Genomic DNA, 15,643 nt, shown 5'->3' with positions numbered 1-15,643 from the left:
CCTCATGCTCAGACTGGGCTCGGTGCTGGGGATAAAAAGACAACTGATCACTGCCCTCATGGGACATACCTGTCAGTGGAAGGGAGGAGACAGGATAGTTACAGGTGGTAATAAGAGCTACAACGGAATATCATATATTATCTAGACTATTATAGTCTATGTGTGTGTACATATACATATGTGTATATATTATACAACAGAATAGATCATGTATTTTAGAACAGGGACTGTGACAGAGTAACAGCTACAGCTTCTGACAGAAGTAGTCTGGGAAGACTTCTCTGAAGAGTTGATATTTGATGGACACAAAGCAGTCGTCATAAAGGAGAAATGGGTAAAAAAGCTAAAAATTCTAGGCAGTGGGAACAGCAAGTGCAAAGGTCCTGGAGTATGATAGGACTTGGTGGCATCAGGAATCCAAAAGGAGGCTCTTATGCTACTAGAGCACTGCAGGTGAAGGGGAGTGTGGGGTGGGGTGGAGTGGGGAGGGGAGCAGGATCCCAGCCTCTGTAGACCTCATGGTCATTGTTAGGGGGGTTTGATTTTATTTTGAGAATAGGTTGGAAGATATTTAAGTGGAAGACTGACACAGTTGGTCTGTAGTTTACTAGATTGTTCCAGCTGCCATGTGGAGGGTAGATTGAAGGGGTATAAGAGCGGGAGCAGGAAGAGAGCTAAGAAGACATCACTGTTGTCCAAATGACAGAGGTAGGTTGCCTGGACTGCACAGCCATTGAGACAGAAGGAAGCGGTTAAGAATTAGAAATGTCTTGGAGGTGGAACCACTATAACTTGCTGATGGACCAAATGCTGGGCATAAGGGAAAGAATTGAGGATGATGTCAAGGTGACTTGAGTGGCTTAATATATGGAAACAATGAATGCCTGGGTAGAAGCCCAGATTTGGGATGGGGTAATCAAAGCCCATTGGGGCCATGTTGGGTCTGAAACGCCAAGGAAACACTCAGGTAGAGATCTTAAATAGTAGCTGAATATATAAGCCCTGAGCTATGCTATCCAATATGGTAGCCACTTGCCACATGTGGCTATTTAATTTAAAATTAAATAAAATTAAAATTCAGTACTTCAGTTACATGAGCCGCATTTAAAGTTCTCAGTAGCCATATGGGGCTAGTAGCTACCATATTGGACAGCACAGATCTAGAACATTTCCAGTATCGCAGAAAGTTCTATGGGGCATCCCTGGTCTAGAGCTGTGGCCCAGAGTTGAAAGGTATTTCTCTCTAGGATAATGGGATCCTAATCTGGTGACTTTTGTCCCGGAAGCTAGTATCCCTGTGTTGTTCACAAATAGCTCCTTCTTGCCCTTGACCGCATCAGACTGTGTATTAAGTGATGTCCCTGAGTGATTGGCTGTATCAGAGAGGCACTGTCCACCCAGAAGGACAGTTTGTCCTGGGGTTGTTCAAGGACATCATCCCTTAAAGCACCTTATAGTGACGAGTATAATCCTGATGTATAATGAACATAAAACGTGGTGTACAGGCTGTAGCTCACCAGGAGACACCAGTTCTGGGACTCACCATGGCAATTTTGTTAGATGTACAATGAGTTTGGAATTAGGTTAAATGAGAGTGGAAAAGAAGACACAGGCCCAGAATCCAACAGTTTTGTGTTCTAGAACTAATCATACCCCTGGAGACAAGCCAGTCAACCTCTCTGAACATAAACATCGTCGACTGTAAATGGGAAGGAGATTCCACATTGGGGCACGTGAGAGGGAATAGTTTGAATCAGTATATCGGAATCGTTAAAAAAGTAGTAGGTATAAGGCAGGTTGATTTTTGTTGTTGTTATTGTTTTGTTTTGCTTACATAACAGTTTAGTGCCTTCTATTATTTTTGGCAATATAGTCATTTGTCATTTTGTAACCAATGATGAGAACAGCAGTGAATTATCTCAAACTAGTAGATCATAAAAGGAAAATTTAGGAATATTATTTCTGGGATAGTAATATATGAGGTCATTTGTAAACATTGATGTTGTTTCTCTTTTTAAAAACAGCAAAACATAAGGGCGCCTGGATGGCTCAGTTGGTTGACTGACTTTGGCTCAGGTCATGAATTTACAGTTTGTGGGTTCAAGCCCCACATCAAGCTCTGTGCTGACAGCTCAGAGATTGGAGCCTGCTTCCAGTTCTGTGTTTCCCTCTCTCTCTGCCCCTCCCCTATTTGTGCTCTCTTTCTCAAAAATAAATAAAAACATTTTTTAAAAAACAGCAAAACATAGGTACACCTGGGTGGCTCAGTCAGTAGAGCATTTGACGCCTTATTTCATCTCAGTCTTGATCTCATGGTTGTGAGTTCAAGCCCCACCTTGGGCTTTGCACTGGGTGTGAAGCCTCCTTAAAAAACAAAAACAAAAACAAAAACAAAAACAAAAACAAAAACAGAAGAATAGAGTATTTTGAGGATACTCCTTACAGACTGGAGCATTACATGATAAATCCGAAATGTATTTTAACATAGAAGTTGGGCCGGTGAGGAGATAGTATATGTAAGATGTTTTAAATGTATCTCCCTTGTGCATAGCACATTCTGTAAGCCTTCCTATGGTGCCTCGAGGTCTAAGTCTTGAGAGACTATAGTCTAGAAATGTTCTATCAAGTCCTGCAGGCTGCTGGTACAGCTCATCAGGGTTGAAAGTCAGGTGCTGTAGCACCAGGCAGGACTCTGTAAGGCGGGACTGAGGAGGTGAGCCTCAGAGATCTCCTGTCCACCCTGACCAAGCCCAGGTCCCTCCCTGCAACTGTGGGCTCCCAGCTGCCCCAAATCCCAGAGTCAGGCTTCCATTGGGAAAAAAAAAAAAAAAAAAAAGTGTCCACTTGACTCTTGGTGCGTTTCTGGGTATGGACCCTGATCTGAGGTTAGAGGTGGAGAGGAAAGGCTCCCTGGGGATGCAGATGGTCCATGGTAGGCAGAGCCTAGTAGAGAATCAAGTTAACAGCCTGAAAACTTGTGGGTGTATTCTGGAGAGAGCTGAGTAGTTGTTCAGTATGTTTAATCAGCTACCTCCCTTTTCTGATATCCTGGATTGCCCACCTACACTGGCTTTTGCTTGTGGTGACAAGGTGGGTCATGATGTCCTCCACGGGGGATCGTGTCATGAGGAGAAGCAATACAAGGTCCACAGTGAACCGATGTCAAGGAGGTTGGGATGCTCTTGTCCGTGTCCCCACATCTACTGAGCAGGACAAGTTGTCAGCACAGAGCCCAGTGTGGGGCTCGAACTCACAAGCTGTGAGATCATGACCTGAGCTGAAGTAGGACGCCTAAGCAACTGAGCCACCCAGCGCCCCAGAAATGCTTTAAGGATAGGACCTGGCTGCATCGAGCTTCTGATTTGGACCTAGTCTGGCAGAGGACAGCTCATTAGAAATGAAAGCAAGCAAGGGCGCCTGGGTGGCTTAGTCGGTTAAGCGTCCGACTTTCGCTTAGGTCATGATCTCGCGGTTCGTGGGTTCGAGCCCCGCGTCGGGCTCTGTGCTGACTGCCAGCTCAGAGCCTGGAGCCTGTTTCAGAGTCTGTGTCTCCCTCTCTCTCTGACCTTCCCCTACTGACCTTCCCCTACTCATGCTGTCTCTCTCTCTCTCTCTCCTAGAAATAAATAAAAAATATTAAAAAAAAAAAAAAAAAAAGAAATGAAAGCAAGCAGATCCTTCCTTTTAGCCCAAATGTCTAGCTATTGAAAGCAACTAGTGGTCCCCTAGAGGCCTCGGGGTGGGCTTGTTACCACAGAAGGCTTCCCCCCAAGGGAGACTCTTGGTGCAGCTGTGGTTCTGGCTTTGCTGCACTCCCCCCCATCCTGCCCCCTCCTACCTGCCCAGGACCGCATGGAGTCCAGTGTGGAGCAGAGTCCCCGCCCTCCTTTGGGCCCCTAGAGGCTAGGGGCAGCTGGACACAGGGCCTGGGCACCATCTCGTTTCAGAGAAAGGGTTTTCAGGCCAAACTCAGGCTGCAAGATAAAAGGCCATCTGTCCATCTCTGGGTGCCCAGCCCCGGCTTTCCTGAACAACATTCCTTTATGCCAGCACCCCCACCCCCACCCCCTGAGCCCCCGCCCTCAGCACACTGCTTCCTTTCACTGCCTCTGGGCCGGCTTGTCTGTTTACCATGCAGAGCGCAGGCTTTCTGTTGTTCTTCCCTTTTCTCTCCGCCTCAGGCACCCTCCAGGCAAACCCTCCTTGGGGACAGCAGGGTCTGGGGGGCTAAGGCAGAGTCCCCGCCAGGGGCCCGGGAGCCTCCTGGTGAGCCCTCCCAGAGGAGGCGGGGGGGCAACGTGTGAGGAACCTTAGTGGGAGTGCACTGGACATGGTTTCCCGGGTGGCTGTCCCGGCAACCATTTGAGATTCCTGCAAGCGGGGACTTGGTCCCTCTGTGCCTTTGTTTCCCCTAACTGTGGAATACCTCCTGCCTGTGTCTCAGGGAGAATCACGTCGATATCAGTGAGATGCCGGCCACACATGTGGGGTGGGAATGGTGCTTACCATGGAGGTGGCCTGTGTGTCCCAGAGCCACACGCCCCAGTGGAGGGGGAGCGGGACAAAGTTGGCCAAGATTTCCACTAAAGAAGGCGGCAGTTTGCCTGACACCCGCCTCCCCCCGCCCCACCCCCCAGTTCAGCTTGCCTCTTCCCTGTGAGGAAAACTGAGGAGTGACTTTTCAGGCCCTGAGGAAGGGGAATAAGGCCAGCCCTGGCTGCCAGACAGCAAACAGTGAGCTAGGAAGGGGGGGTGTCATGGCTTCCCACCAAGGGCTCTCTGTGCCGGCTGCCACAGCAGGGCTGGTGGGAAGGCTGGGCTGGGCACAAGACCCTGGCGTTTGCCGCCTTCTCAGCGGAGGATGAGGGACAGACTCTTTCTCCACACGTCCCGGGATGCCTCTTCCAGTTGTTTTGGTTGAACTCCTTCTCCTTCTGGGGCCTTGTCTTGATCCCAGGGGATCTGGTTCAGGCCTGGTTAGCTTCCTGGGTTGCGAAGTCACACCCACTGGGTGGCTTAGGCAACACAGATTTATTGTCTCGCAGCTCTAGAGGCTGGAAGTTCTAGATCAAGGTATCAGTAGTGGGGGTGGTTTCCTCTATGAGCCGGGAGCTTCTGGGGGATTGCCGGCAATCTTTGGAGTTTCTTGGCTTGTAGATGCTCCGCCTCCATCTCCGCCTTCATCTTCACCTACTGTCCTCCCTGCCCTTCAGATTCACCCCTTTATAGGGACACAGACCATGTAAGATTGAGGCCCACCCTAAGGACCTCATTTTAACTAGTCACATCTACAATGACCCTACTTCCAAGTAAGGTCACATTTTGAGATACTAGGGGTTAGCCCTTCAGTGTGCGAATTAGGGGTTGGGGAGGACGGGGGCGGAATAGGTCAACCCACAGCCGACCTCTGTACTGGGAGGTGAGGCCCCGGAGGTCACATCCGTGGTGCCTGGCCTGCATCTCCGCTGTGATTCCTTCACACCGTCACAGATTTTATCTCCTTTCCAGTCACACAAGGGGAAAGAGAACCAGTAGATTGGCTTTCTCTTGGAGTCAGTCCTGTCTGCTAAGACTGGAGGGGGGAGGAGGCCGTCACCCTGCGGGCCAGAGCCTCCCACCCACTCAGGGCCCTGATACAGCTGGTCCTGTAGGCCTGCCCCGCGTGGGTGCAGACTCCCTGTTGTGGGCCTTGCTCGGGAGAACAAAACCTTTGCTCTTGCCTGTCGGCGCGCGTCCTTCTCTGTGGCTGCACCATGAGGCAGAAGGCCGCGGCTCACCCACCATTTCAGCCTGGCAGACCAGGGGCTGCGTTTGCCCTCAGACAGGTCGGCTTAGCCCACATCCTTTGTCTGTTGGTTTTAAATGCAAAACAAATCTTAAAAATCTGGAAATTTCACACCAAAATCTAGTTGTCCGGCTTTTCTTAGAAATGGGGAGGTCTGTAACACTGAGCTCCTTCCTCACCTGACCTGGACTGGAGTCAGGGCTGTCCCCCCCCCGCCCCGCCCCCCAGTGGGGCACGCCACCTCTGGTCCACTGCCTCTCCTTCAAGACCAAGTGACCGTGACCATTGGTTTCTGCTCCTGTTGCGTTTCCTATTTTAATTTCATCTCTAGCAAAAGGGTGCCTCATGGTTTTGTTTTTTGTTGGTCGGTTTCTTGGTACCTCATGTTTTAAAAATGAGAGTGAGCATTTTTCCCTGTGGAGGTGAAGAATATTCCTACGTTATTATGCAAACAAAATGAGTCTGTATTATGAGCCACGCTCTGCCCACTTCACCCACTGGTATGGACAGGGCCGGAAGTCGGAGTGCCCTGTCCGGGATAATTTCTTGTTCTGAGAGAAAGATCTGAAGGTCGCATAGCAAGTTGATAATGGAGGCTGGTCTAGAACCCTATCCCTTAGTCTAGAGGTGAATCTGTAGCCTCTAGAACTTAGAGCTGGTCCCAGACTGATCCTCCTGTCCCAGGGCTGACTCCCTGAGAGACAGGGATATTGAGGGCACCGGATGGAACCTTAGGTAGCTGGCAGGAGTGACTCCTGGGTCCTCTATGAGTTTGGGTCCGAGGTTGCTGAACTAGGTGTGAGAGAAGACGGAGGAGGATGGAGCCCAGAGTAAGGGGCAGTGGTGTGCACAGGACTCTCTCCACGAGAGGAGAGCTGTGGCTTGGAGATAATGCCTCTTGACCAGCCAGGAACCAGCACTGCCCTGGGAGAAGCTAAGGCTGGCACTGCTGTCCCACTGGCTTCTCTCCTTGTAGCTTTGAACAGTGGCTGAAGGACCCAAGCAGATGGGAACGCCCTCTTTGCTGCCCCCGCCATATTTCCCAACACATTCAGTGTTTCTCACCTCAGAATGGGTGCTGCCTGCCTACGCAGTCTCCTTGGCAGAGCACATTGGCCATTCTTGAGCACGTTGACCTTCTAGGTACACACAGGCTTTGGAAGGCATTGGGAAGCTCTCTACCTGCCCAGCCCACACTTCGGTGGCCTCTCCTGGCCTGGGCCCCTGGAGCCTCAACAGGCCACCAACTATTCATTAACGTATCATCCCACAGGCATGAATACTGACCCTGTGCCAGCTACGGGGACCTAGCGGTGAGCAAGACAGCAGATCTCTGCTCTCACGGAGCTCATGTTCTAGCTTAGGGGACCGTCACAGGGAAATGTAGGAGAGCGAGACGCTTTCAGCCCCAGCGCCACCCTGCTCCAGTCATCAGGCTCATCCCAAACAGCCATGGGCCCCATCCCTGAAGTGCTTCTAGAGTGTCTCCTGCCCCCCTTCATAGGGCGGAAAGGACGCGAGGACGAGGAGGTGGGCCTTCCGCCCCGCTCTGTGTGTGCGCTGCCCACACCCGTCTGTGTCCTTCAGGTAGACCCTCTAAGGAGCCTGAGACCTTGCACAGGTGGGCTGCACACCCCACGTCAAGCTACACTCATTCGCACTTGCGCTGACCAGTGTCACAAAAGCCAACGAGAGCCTGACTACGGAATTCTCGCCTGCTTTACCGAAACACTGAAACTTGTTCAACCCAAAGGCAGAACGGTTTCCGAATACTGGGAAAGAACGCACGTGGTCTTCACTTTCTGACGCACTTTGGTTTTTAAAGATCTCTCTGGCTTGCCTCCAGGATCAGGAGAGTCTTTTAAATAATGCATTGTGGAAGTTTACAAGAAACCTTTTAAAAAAATATTTTAAAGCTTGAGCTTGTACCCTAGTTCCCAGGAATGACCTTTACACACTTCTGATTCATGGATGGTGTTTGCCTGTGGAATTCAAGGGTGAGCCCGGCTCAACTATAAAATAAACACCGGGGCATGGAAGCCTGGAAAATGTGGCCCAGATCAGTGCGTGTGGGGCAGCGGCTCCCAGGAGGACTCATTCCTGGAACCCTTGTGCCCAGGGTTGGAGGGGAGCAGCCTCCAGAGTGGGGATGGAAGCCCCTCTTCAGGAGGGTCTTTGTCCTGTTTGTGGGGGTGAAGGCGTTTAGGCCTTTGGAAATCTCACAGCGATACTCGAGTAAAATGGTCAATGAAAGACACGCTAGAGGACACTTCCTGGTCCCCGAGTGTATCTGCTCCTGGCGGTACCAGCGTGCTGCAAGCCCTGACTCTCCTTGAAGTCTCCTCCCAGACCAGAGGTGTGTACAGTCTTGTGATTAATGACCTGGGCTTCTGCCAGCGAGGGAGGGGTGTGGTCCCGAGGAGGCCACCCAGAGAGCACCTTGCTTATACATGGTCAGTCTGGAACTTATTTGCCAAGAGCATATCACCCATGACATTGCTACCTGGTGGCTCCAGGACTCTCCAGTGGAGATTAAGCTGGGGCCCCAGAAGAAAGGAGGAGACGGACAGGAAGAGGCTGTGCCTGCTCACTCTCCTGCCTCCCTCATCCCTCATCCTCTGTGGGCAGCACACCGCCAGTGCCAGCCTTCGCACTGGCCTCATCCAGGGTCCAAGGGGCCCATCTTTTTTTCTAATTTTATTTTTAATATTATTTTACTTTAGAGAGAGTGCAAGCTAGGGAGAAGGGGCAAAGGGAGAGAGAGAGAGAGAGAATCTTTTTTTTTTTAATGGTTTGCAAATGGTTTATTGACAAGTTGGTTTCCATATAACACCCAGTGCTCATCCCCACAAGTGCCCTCCTCCATGCCCATCTCCCCCCTTCCTCTCTCCCCCACCCCCATCAGTCCTCAGTTTGTTCTCAGCATTCAAGAGTCTCTCATGGTTTGCCTCCCTCCCTTTCCCCCACTATTTCCCCCCTTCTTCTCCCCCATGGTCCTCCGTTAAGAGAGAGAATCTTAAGCAGGCTCTGAGTTCAGCACGGAGCCCTATGCGGGGCCACTACCATGACCCTAGGATCATGACCTGAGCCAAAATCAAGAGTCAGGCACTCAGCTGACTAAGCCCCCCAGGCGCCCCTTGAGAGCACCCCGGCCACTCCATGCTGGCCATGCAAACCGGTGAGCCATGCTGTGGGCATGGCTCTCTCCCACCACCCTCTTTTCACCTGGAATAGTTCCAGTTGAATGAAAAAAAACCGTAAAAGTTCTGTTTCCATTTTAAGCCAACACTCATCTGCGAAACTGGGTTTTTACTAATTTTTAAGAAAACCTTGGAAGTGGAACAAGTGGACATTGGCTGGACTTTGTCACACGTAGATTAGAGAGCCCCACACTGACCACTTTGAATCAAGAAAATAATCATGCACAATTAGTGCTCACAAAACAAAATTTTAGGTTGTAATTTTTCTCCATTAATAAATATTTATAAATAGGACCCTTTAAAAAAAGTTCATGTAAAATTGCCAAATGTCCTTCCTTAGGAAGAATTGTCTTTTATTTATTCTGAAAGTATGTGTTTCCTACCTATTTGGTGTTGAAATTTTCTTTCACATATGAAATGCTGTTGATGGTACTAAAAAATTTTTTTAATGTTTATTTATTTTTGAGAGAGAAAGAGAGAGGGGACAGAGGATCCACAGCAGGCTCTGCACTGACAGCACAGAGCCCAATGCTGGGCTCAAACTCATGAACTTTGAGATCATGACCTGAGCCAAAGTCGGATACTTAACCAACTGAGCCACCCAGATGCCTCTAAACAATAGTTTTATTTGGCAAAATAAAATTCTAGCACTCCTGTATAAGTCTCATGCACTTTTAAACTGATAAGAACAGATACTACACTTGATCTTAGCCAAAAGTCCGAGAAGTGATGTCTGATGCACTTTCAATTCTGCTTATCCCTTGTACTTGGCCAAAAGGCGCCAAGAATATAAGGTCCAGATTTATTGCGATTTTGACCCTTATATCTGGGCACTGTCCTATCCAAAGTGGCATTTTAAGATGGTGTGCTCAGTGTCCCGGGCCACTTGTCTCATCTAAGCAGGTTTATTTTACATTTCCAAGGGGGCCTCAGGGCTTTATCCCCAGCAGCCACGCCTCCAGAAGCCACGCCCCCAGAAGCCACGCCCCCCCACTGCATGAGCCTCAGGGAATCCTGGCTGTTTTGCAAAGAACATTGCAACATGGTCCACTCAAGAAATAATGAGTGGAGCACCTAACGTTTTCAGGAGCCTGTATTAGGGACCCTAAGAAAGAGGAAATGTATTCCCTATTGGAATCTATAGCTCCATTGCACAAATGATATAATTGCCCAAACATACATTGCCCAAGCAAGAGGCAGGAAATTATAAATACCAACTGACGCGGGGGGAGGGGGGGGGGAGCAGGGGGAAACACACATGGAAAGTCTGATTTTTAAAAAATTAACAGATGAGGGACGCCTGGGTAGCTCAGTCAGTTGAGCATCTGGCTCTTGATTTCAGCTCAGGTCGTGATCTCATGGTTTGTGGGATGGAGCCCCGCATCCGGCTCTGCGCTGACGGCATGGAGCCTGCTTGGAATTCTTTGTCTCCGTCTCTCTCTGTGCTCCCCCACACTCTCTCCCTCCCTTCCCCTCGCTCAAAAATAAATAAATATTTTTAAAAAAAAACTTGGCAAGTGAAGAGATCATGTGGTTGTTCATACACTTATTTTGAAGCTTAAAGGGCTGGGCACATAGTAAGCAGTTGTGAACATTAACCTTTGTCATCATCCTGGAAGGATGACATTTAAGAAGGAAAATGCTGGTTAAAGGGGAAAATTAGAGTTAAATCCAAGGGTTTAACAGCAGAGGAGTTTGGAAATACAAGGGAAAGATTTTATATATAGGAAAGTCAACCATAAGTCAATTTACAGGGGCTAATACTATGTTCACTTTTAGGAAGTGGTGTCAGAGGGGACCGCACGGCTTTGGGGTCAGACCATATGTGGGCAGTTGGGAACATTCTCCTCAGGCAAGGAGTGGGGCCGGGGTCCGAGAAAAAGAGATGGAGAGGCCTGTGGGCTGATGCTGTGGCACATCAGGGATGCTCCCACGTGTGTGGATGGATGAATGGCTGAAAGCAGTAGCTGTGGATGAGAGCCGTGTGAGAGGAAAGACGTGAGGGAAGAGGCAGGGGCCACGGTGATGCCACACTGAGACCGTCAGGCCTGAAGAGGAAGCTTCTAGGAAGCCAAGGCTTCCTGTCCCTGCAAACTCTCCCTTGCAGGTCTCATATTCAGGCTTTCTCTGCGTTCCGCTGCCTGCCGCTCTCTCCTTCACCGCTGTTCTGAGCGTCCCAACCCTCACCACACATCTTTTGGGGCCCTCCAGTGAAGAGGTGTGCAGGTCCGGATCATCGCCTGGGCCACACCAGCTCTCCACACGATGCCAGCAGCAGATGTCCATACGAAAGGCTTCAGGGGGCCAGAGACTAAGTGAATGCGCGCATTGGGCCGGTGGGAGCTCGGGTCCCCTGCTGTTCCACACCAGGGAGGCACGGACCCCTGCTAGGTTCTGTACTGGCCCCGTCACACCTGCCTTAGAGGAGAAACCGTGGGCCAGTCCAGACTTGAGTGAGCAGAAACACAGGTTGGATAGATGAGCGCTCTGTGCCCAGGGCCGTGAGGCGATGGCCCTTTCTTCTGCTTCCGGTGGTTGTTCAGATAGGTGTGCCCAAAATAGATTTGTGTCTGCCATGCAGGGATGTCTGAAAGGTAGCACAAAAGCACTAAATGACAATACGTGTGCTAACCCCTTCCCTGTTTGGGATGGGCAGGCAGGGCCCCAAGACGAGCCTTTTGTTTTGTGGAGAGAGGCAGATGGAGTTGCGGTGAGTGAGGGTGGGCGTGCAGAGAAGGATCAGATTACCCAACTTAAGAAACGATTTGGGGAGCCCAGAAGAAAAGAACTACCTGGCAGGGAGGGAGAATCAATAGCTTGGGGGCTGGGGGTGCTCTGGGGTAGAACGGAACTAGAAGGGACAAGTTCATTATGTGATATTTATATTGGATATTTAGGGAGATTCATTGTATGATACGCTCTAAAATCCACTCTTCTCTGTCCTTAAGAGGTCATTCAAGATCCTTTTTTATTGTTGTTTTTTTTTTTTAATGTTTATTTATAAGGGAAAGAGCAAGCCAGGGAGGAGCAGGGAGAGGCGGAGACAGAGGATATGAAGCGAGCTCTGCACAGTCAGCACAGAGACAGATGCAGGGCTTGAATTCACAAACTGTGAGATCATGACCTGAGCCGAAATCAGGAGTCAGGTGCTTAACTGACTGAGCCACCCAGGCACCCCTTGAATTCTTTAAAAAAAACGATCTCAGGGCACCTGAGTGGCTCAGTTGGTTGAGTGTCTGACTTCGGCTCAGGTCATGATCTCATGGTTCATAAGTTCGAGCCCCCCTGTTGGGCGCTGTGCTGACACTGCAGAGCGTGCTTGGGATTCTCTCTCTCTCTCTCTCTCTGCCCCAACCCTGCTCACTCTAAATAAATAAATAAACAAACCTTAATAATGTTGAAGGAAGGAAGAGAGAAAGAGAGAGAGAGAAAGACAGAAAGAAAGCAACAAAGAATGAATGAATTCAGGTATCAGCAAGGTGACCCCGACTAAAAATACTGACATATCCACCCCAAGACAAGACCGCAGAAGCCCTCTTTTACTTGGGTTTATGTGGATTTCCCCAGAAAATGCCGGCATCACTGTCACCACCAGGTTCTCTTGGTTCATTTCAAAGCAAAAATGTAAGAATTGTGCCAATAGAAACCCCAGGTTTGCTCCTCAGTCCTTGCCAGCACCCTGCTTCTGGCGTCCCCCCCTACCCCCCATGGCCACCAGCACCATGCCTTGCTCTAGTCACAGGGCATCTGAGGGCAGGCCTCTCAGTGGTAATGCTCTCCCCACCTTTCTCCTGCCCTCTCCAGCCTCCCCAACCCCCCCATGACATCAGGGCCAGCTGCAGCCATGTGACTGTCCCAGTACATTCCACCATCCCATTTCCTTCTGACTTGGCCTCTCTGCGACTTCGATTTCACCTTGAGCCCATCTGGGCACCTCTCTGCCGGTTCTACCCCACGTACAGCTGCTGACCCACACACAGGAGCTGCTAGAGGGACCCTCTCCCTCGCTGTGCTGAGTTTCTTATGGGCACGTGGACCTAGATGCCCCAGCTTGTGACCCACAGGCTCTGGAATTACCGGGGACGGAGGGAGGTGGGGTGGTCACTGGGACAGCACAGTGAGCCTGCCAGGGGCCCAGAGTGCCACCCCGTGCCTCCCTCTTACCTGACACCTGCCAGGGACCTAGAGAGAGAGAGAAGCTGGCAGGGACCCCCTTGACCACAGCATACCCACTGATGGCTCTCACTTCATACAGCCTCTCTGCCAGCTTTTTTTCTCTTCCATATCTTTCTGCCTCTTGTTCTTACAGAAATTTATTTATTTATTTATTTATTTATTTATTTATTTATTTATTTTTAATGTTTATTTATTTTGAGAGAGAGAGAGAGACAGAGCGTGAGCAGGGGAGGGCCAGAGAGAGAGGGAGGCACAGAATCTGAAGCAGGCTCCAGGCTCCAAGCTGTCAGCACAGAGCCCGATGTGTGGCTGGAACCCACGAACTGCAAGATCATGACCTGAGCTGAAGTCTGACCCTTAACTGACTGAGCCACCCAGGCGCCCCCAGAATTTTTTTTTAAAGGAGAAGAAAAGTGCAGGGAATAACACAAGTAGTGTGTGCCTGTTTTCAAATGCACTCAGTGCCCTTGATTTCCACCCACCATGCCCCAGCAAGAGGCTCTCGCCGCTGTGGGCTGCCTTGCTGTGGAGCGGCCCACTGTTCCCTTCCCCCATCCCCATCCCCAGCACCAGAGATAACCGCCTGTATCTTCTCTCCCCAGGGCTCCGTGGAGAATGGGGCTGTGGCCTCTGTGAACACTCAGAAGATAGACCCTTTGATGGAGCCAAGGCTCAATGTGGTGGACTGGGACAAGGTAGCTGGCCCAGGGCAGGGCTGGGTGATGATCGAGGGCTCCTGGGGCCAAGGCGTGAGTGTGTGGAACCAAAGGCTGGGCTTATTCATGACATTTTCCAATGAGGGTTGAAATAGGGAGCAGGTGTTCATAGCTCGAAAGCAAACCAGAGCCGAGGTGGTGGTGGGTGTGGGGAAACTGTGCACAAGGGGAGTCTTCACACCAAACACCCCAGACGGTGGTCTCCCACAGAGCCTGGGGCTGAGAACACAGTGACAAGTTCAGACATCTAGACACACCCAGCTTGACCCCTGCAGGCTGCCCCAAGGCACCAATAATCACTCTCAAGACTCACTGGCCCATACAGGCAGGGGTGGGGGTGAGGGGGAGCCTGCTGAGGCCACGGGGAGACACCTGGTGCCATTTACAGTATCTGTCTGCAGCGCTGGACCTCTCCTGCTGTGATGAAGCAGACCCCATGTGCCGGTTTCAGGACTCCTGGACGAGGTGGCCCATCACAGGTGGAAGTGGGGTCATTCAGTGGAGCAGAAATAGAAGCAACATTGCCCGGGGATCTGGAGGAACCAGACTTGAGCGTCATTTCCCTCCAGCCTGGGTTGTGGGACTGTCCCGGTCCTGGAATAGACACCACTGTACACATCCATGAATGTCCCCTACCTGTGCTGGACACCAGGGACAGGAGATGAATGGGACAGGCCCCTGCCCCCAAGGAGCTCACAACCTGCCGGGAAGGACGGACCATCCCGGCCAACAGTTATTACAACACGGGGAGGTGTGAGAAGCGCACCCAGAGAGCACAGGTGGCCAGAGATGGGGAGGATCCACAAAGCTCATTGTTTCCTGAGCCCCTTTTGGGATGCCAGGAACTCGGAGATGGCATCTGCCACATGGGAATTACCACTACCTTCAAGGAAGCCCATCAGCCCATGGCAAAGACACCTCTTGGGTGTCTCTCTTGGGTGTCTCCTCTGGAAGCTCTGGGGGCTTGGACTGGTTCTGCATGGGATAGATGGGGAGACAGCCAGCTTGAATGGGAAGCTGTGGAGTCAGGGCCTCATCCTGGAAAAGGAAGAGCAGCTGAGCAGGAGAGGAGGGTATGGGGAAGAGGGCAGGCCTGGAGAGTGAGCTGCGGGTGGCCAGCTCAGGGCTCAGTGGCCTGTGGGTGGTACCGAAAGGAGCAATGAAGAGGGGTGCTTGGGGCCCACATCCATAGTCTGGCTTGGGGGTTTGAGTGTAGGAATGAAAATACCCTGAAGAGAGAGCCGACCAGGGCTGGATGCACGTGGGCAGCCCTGCGGTGTGGTTGCGAGAAAGAACCATCCTGGAAGAGAAGAAACTGCCATGGGAGGCTGGCTGGGGACAGGGGAACCTTTTTTGTTGTTGTTGTTTTAACGTTTGTTTATTTATTTTGAGAGAAAGAGAGCCAGAGCAGGGGATGGGCAGAAAGAGGAAGAATGCCATCGCAAGCAGGCTCCGCACTGTCAGCCCAGAGCCTGATGCAGGGCTCAAACTCATGAACCAAACCATGAGCCGAAGTCTGGTAGTGAACCAACTGAGCCACCCAGGCACCCAATGGGACAAGGGGATTCGGTGTTACCAGCCCTGCCCTGGGGAAGGGTCCTCTCAGTCTCCCCAGGTTGTAGGCTCAAGGCTGATTCCAGCCATGTCACTGTATGAGGCAGGGGGAGGGGAAATCAAGTCCTGTTCTGCCATCACACATGCCCCCATCCCCACCAGCATGGAAGAGAGGCCTCCCTCCTTCCTCCCCTCCCAGGGCCAGCTCCTGG

At 51.0% G+C, this 15,643-nt stretch overlaps 1 protein-coding gene and 1 pseudogene across 1 annotated transcript in view; one reads left to right on the top strand and one right to left on the bottom strand.

Annotated features, from left to right (window-relative positions):
* Positions 1–15,643, top strand: part of FA2H (fatty acid 2-hydroxylase) — a 52,162-nt gene that overhangs the window by 11,845 nt on the left and 24,674 nt on the right. The window contains exon 2 of the mRNA XM_039256461.1: positions 13,764–13,856. Within this exon, the coding sequence (XP_039112392.1) occupies positions 13,764–13,856 (93 nt within the window). The remainder of the gene's footprint in view (positions 1–13,763; positions 13,857–15,643) is intronic.
* LOC120248218 lies at positions 9,513–9,716 on the bottom strand (annotated as a pseudogene).

The sequence above is a fragment of the Hyaena hyaena genome, unplaced genomic scaffold (genome assembly GCF_003009895.1).
Source record: "Hyaena hyaena isolate Hyena2069 unplaced genomic scaffold, ASM300989v1 scaffold_584, whole genome shotgun sequence".
Lineage (NCBI taxonomy): Eukaryota > Metazoa > Chordata > Mammalia > Carnivora > Hyaenidae > Hyaena > Hyaena hyaena.
Note: the sequence above shows the minus strand (reverse complement) of the source record. Positions and strands in the feature narration are given on the sequence as shown.